Raw genomic sequence first — 4,896 nt, forward strand, 5'->3', positions numbered from 1 at the left:
CGTTCAGCAGACTGAACTATTGCGGAGCGGATCCGTGAACGCTCACTGCTATTGGATGATCTAAAAGAATATACCAATAGCACGGATCCGCTCCGCAATAGTTCAGTCTGCTGAATGTTGCTGAACGTGACCAATATGGGCGCGTTCAGCGGACTCAACAGTTGAGTGAGCGCTCACTGTTATTGGTGTATTCTTTTAGATCATCCAATAGCAGTGAGCGTTCACGGATCCGCTCCGCAATAGTTCAGTCTGCTGAATGTTGCTGAACGTGACCAATATGGGCGCGTTCAGCGGACTCAACAGTTGAGTGAGCGCTCACTGTTATTGGTGTATTCTTTTAGATCATCTAATCAGAATTTTGGATCTAGAAGAATACACCAATAACAGCGAGCGATCACTCAACTGTTGAGTCCGCTGAACGCGCCCATTGAAGAAAACTTCCAACAGCTACAATACAAACATTTTGCTGAACACGACCATTTTTTAATTCAAATACAAAACAGGATTGGCTGTCAGTAGTTCAACAATCATCGAATTGCGATTGGTCGTTGGCTCTTCTTTCGTCCCGGTATTCGCATACACTAGATCCGTCGTCAGATCTTCAAGTCCTTTATTAACCCAGGCGCCATCGTATTTTTCTTCGGGGAAGGAAGGCATCCCGGAACGAACGTCACGTAGCTTATCTCAGATCGAGCTACGCGAACCGGGTCGAATCCGGCCGCGGTGGCCGGGATGGCCCTCGCCTCACCACCGCGCCGCGCGCAGCTCTCTCTTTCGGCAATCAGACGAAGGGGTCTGTGCTCCTGTTTCGACAAATTTACGATCAACTATTTACTCACCCGTAACACCTTCTCGCCATGGCTGTCGGTGACCTGAAGACTGATAAGGGTATTGAGGATCTTAATACATACCTTTCTGACCGCAGTTATATCGAAGGGTGAGTTTACTTTTAGCGTGTTCTCGATACGACTCAAACGTCTCCGGTCCACGTGCTTCGCTTGTCGGCATCTTAATTCTATTTCTGATTTCTATTCTGTGTACACCACGGAGTAATCCCGAAGGTTTCTCCTCAAGGAAAGACTCATCCCATTACGAGCACTTCCACAGCTTCCCCATATATTTGCGGCCATATATTTGTTAGTCTTACTGAGGTAGAATACGATGTTTCTAGTGTCATGTATGAACATGTGTTACACAGATGGCACATACACACGCGGGATGATTTTATATATACCTTGAATTTATTTTTCACCTCTAATCTTCCTCTATCCTCTTTGGTAAAAATCTTCTGTAGAGCTTCTTTGACAAACTCTTCTATTTACAGTTCCATATGTGATCATTAATTATTTACATATCTATCTACGAACGTGTATGAGAATAAAACCATATTCATAGTCTGTTTTTCTTTCAACATTGTCTTAACTAATGTCTTGAAATGCTAATACGGTTTTATGATTGGCTTGTGGCATCTAAAGACTATTTGAGGCAGTCTCAAATATAAGAACCGAAGATGAATATCAGCTCAAGAAACTCAATGACTTTTAGTATATATAATTCTAAATACATTTTATATTTGTTGCTTTGTTATGTCATTCTTTTTTCAATAACTTATAATCTTATATTGCAAAATAAAAAATATTATACATTATATATAGGTATCCAGGAAAAAAGAATTGCATCTTTCAAGATATAACTCTTTTGACAAATCTGAACAGATCTGCAAATTATTTTTACTAGTCACATCTGAATATACATATATAATTAGATAGATTTTGGTAAACAATTGTTCATATAGTATTAATTAATTCAATTTTATTGCTAAAATAAGTATTATTGATTAATATCTTATTCCACACACTATACACGACAACATTATAATTAAAAAAAAACGTTTTCCTGAATTCAAGAATTAATTTTACTTGGTACTCTCAAGTGATTATCCATTCTAAGTTGTATCACTGCTTGACCTGTATTATATAGGAATTGCTACTTTCATTGCTACTTTTCTCAAACACTAAATGTTAATGCACATAGGTATGACATATCTAATTAATAGATGTTGTATATTATATATATATATATGGTTATATATGAACATATATGATCAAATTTGATCATATATCAGATCTGGACAAATATGAGACATTAAAGATCAAATTACTCCATATATGGTTACATATGAACAAATATACACAAATATGAGATATCATATCTGAGTATATTTAAAAGATATAATTTGATTTAGTCAAATTTAAATTTTTTTCTACATAATTTTTTTATTAGATTTTAATGAAGGTTTAATATTGAAAAAGGAAATGTATTGTTTTCAGTAATGTGTAAGATTCAATAATATGTAAGTTGATATATAATAGTAAGGATCAATTTCATTATAAAGTAACATATTAAAAGAATTTATGCTTAATAGGTGGCAACCAACTCAGGCCGATGTTGTAGTACTTGAAGCACTGGGGAAAGCACCGACAATTTCAAATCCTCATGTACTCCGTTGGTACAACCACATAAAATCATATGATTTGAAGTCACTTCCTGGAGAAAAGAAAGCACCTGCTATCTTCAGCGCTGGCGCTTCGTCCACAGGAAAGACAAATGAAGATGACGATGATCTAGATCTATTTGGTTCAGATGAGGAAGAGGATGCAGAAGCTGCAAAAATCAGGGAAGAAAGGTTAAAGGCGTATGCGGAGAAAAAATCAAAAAAGCCTACAGTTATTGCCAAATCGAGTATTGTGCTGGATGTGAAGAGTTGGGGAGATGAAACCGATATGAAAGAAATGGAAAATGCAGTGAGATCGATTCAAATGGATGGTCTGGTTTGGGGTGCATGTAAGTTATATATTTTATTGTTCTATCGATGTACATATCTAAATCAATATAAGCAAATTGTATAATTGAATTATATTTTTAGCAAAACTTGTCCCAGTAGGTTATGGCATAAACAAGTTACAAATAATGTGTGTGATAGAAGATGAGAAAGTATCAGTGGATTTGCTGATTGAACAGATTCAAGAATTCGAAGAATTTGTTCAATCCGTAGATATTGCTTCGTTCAACAAGATCTAAGGAATAAAACAGCTCATACTTTTAATATTGAATTAATAAATATTAATTGTTTGTATATATATAATTTGTTACTCTCTTAATATACCCAAAGGATTCCTAGTAGTCTTCAAGAGTAATACAATTCTATTGAAGCTTTATTGTATCATATTTATTTTTTAATACCTTTGTACATACACTGTGTGTTATATCTATCTGTTTACAGTGGCGTGCAAAAGTTTCCAGCCAATAACATTTTATATTTTAATTTGTAAAAAAAACCTCGATAAACAAATTTAATTATTAATCGGGTGTTAGTATAAGATGTAGGTAACAAAATATGTATTAACATCTATATAATAATAATAATTTTATTAGGCTCTTTTATAAATTAAGATACAAAGTGTTACAGGCCGGAAACTTTTGCACACTACTGTATATCAGCCTTGTTTCATCCACTCTTGGATATCTTCCAACTCTTTTCCACTCTACATGGTCTTTGAAAGGAAGGAATTTAACATTAAAACGCCACGCTTGCCATTGCGTGTTGGCGAGTGTGCATATATCTACTTATATATGGAATCTACAATATATAACGCCGAATCCGAACGGCTATGGCAAAGATATTCTTTCGGAGGTTTGCTATTGCCTTCTAATAAGTGGCGATCAAATAAAATTTGATGTTCTGGATGGATTTGAACGCTAAATCTGTAATAGGAAGCAGTCACGCTACTGCGCCATGATCTTTACTGTGTATCATATACATATACCATACAAGGTATATGTATATAATATTATCAGACAAATCTTAATTATGTCTAAGATATGCAACGCAAACATGATCATTCGTCTTTTCATTTCTAAGCAAGTCTTATTAGCTTTTTCACTTCATTAGCTTTTACAAAATTGTATATCCATAAATATGTACAGAAATAGATAAAATGTAATTAAATTTATAATTTTAATGTATTAATGTAAAAGTTTTAATACTATAATTACTACTATAAAGAAAAAACAATTTAATAATCACTTTGTGCGAAATAGAAGTCCAATATGTTTTACTATTTAACAGTTAAACAAACTTTTAAAATAATTATTTAAAAATATTAACTTTCTGGTATGTTTTTTATATGTATATACATATAATAATTACCATATTATTATTATCACAGGTTTAAAAATTATAAACTGATATAAGCTATGTTCGTTACTGGCTTCAGCAAAAAAATAAGAAGTATTAAGAAAATAAATTAGAGGTATCGCAGATTAGACAAAACTTGTACAACATATATTATATCATTTTATATGAAAAAGAATTTCAGACATTTTATCTATATGAGTAATATGTGTGTGTGCGACCACATCAATCAATTTGTACTTACAATGAAGAAACGGAATTTCCTCTTTCATTAGTTCGTATTATGCGGGTAAAAATTTTTTACTGTAAAAATTTAAATGAATAATTTCAGGTAATAATAATAATAATATTTCAGTGGTGCAATATATCTACAACGCCGCACCTTGTTATTTCACACACGTCTACTGTCCCTACAAACTTGTTCCCAAGGAAAAGTATCAATTGTAAGACCATCGAAGAGAGGCGCGCTTCGAGGGCATTGACATTGAACTTGGAATCCGGTTGTCGTAGTCTTCACATTTCTTCACGTTGCAAGTTTCAAAATGACGACCACCTGTTACTTGGTATAAGAGATGTTAAAAATTGCAAAAAGGTGCAGAATTAAATTTTAAAATTTGTCCTTTTCTATTAAAATATTAAAATGCTATAAGACGTTGTAAAACTAGATCTTAACATTGTTCTTCTTGTCTTCTTCTTTTTAT

General features: G+C 33.4%; 1 protein-coding gene across 1 annotated transcript; it reads left to right on the forward strand.

The window, feature by feature from the left end:
- The first annotated feature begins 682 nt into the window (after window positions 1-682).
- Window positions 683-3,164, forward strand: eEF1beta (elongation factor 1-beta). The gene is made up of 3 exons (XM_018549632.1): window positions 683-937; window positions 2,426-2,844; window positions 2,927-3,164. The coding sequence occupies exons 1-3, from the start codon at window positions 858-860 to the stop codon at window positions 3,079-3,081; spliced, it is 654 nt and encodes a 217-aa protein (XP_018405134.1). The 5' UTR covers window positions 683-857; the 3' UTR covers window positions 3,082-3,164.
- The last annotated feature ends 1,732 nt before the right edge of the window (window positions 3,165-4,896 follow it).

The sequence above is a fragment of the Cyphomyrmex costatus genome, unplaced genomic scaffold, assembly GCF_001594065.2.
Source record: "Cyphomyrmex costatus isolate MS0001 unplaced genomic scaffold, Ccosl1.0 scaffold843, whole genome shotgun sequence".
NCBI classification, from domain to species: Eukaryota; Metazoa; Arthropoda; class Insecta; order Hymenoptera; family Formicidae; genus Cyphomyrmex; species Cyphomyrmex costatus.

Coding starts and splice junctions, on each gene's coding strand:
- eEF1beta (XM_018549632.1), top strand. CDS start 858: ATGGCTGTCGGTGACCTGAAGACTGATAAGGGTATTGAGGATCTTAAT. Junction 938..2,425: donor GACCGCAGTTATATCGAAGG/GTGAGTTTACTT, acceptor TATGCTTAATAG/GTGGCAACCAACTCAGGCCG. Junction 2,845..2,926: donor TGGTCTGGTTTGGGGTGCAT/GTAAGTTATATA, acceptor TTATATTTTTAG/CAAAACTTGTCCCAGTAGGT.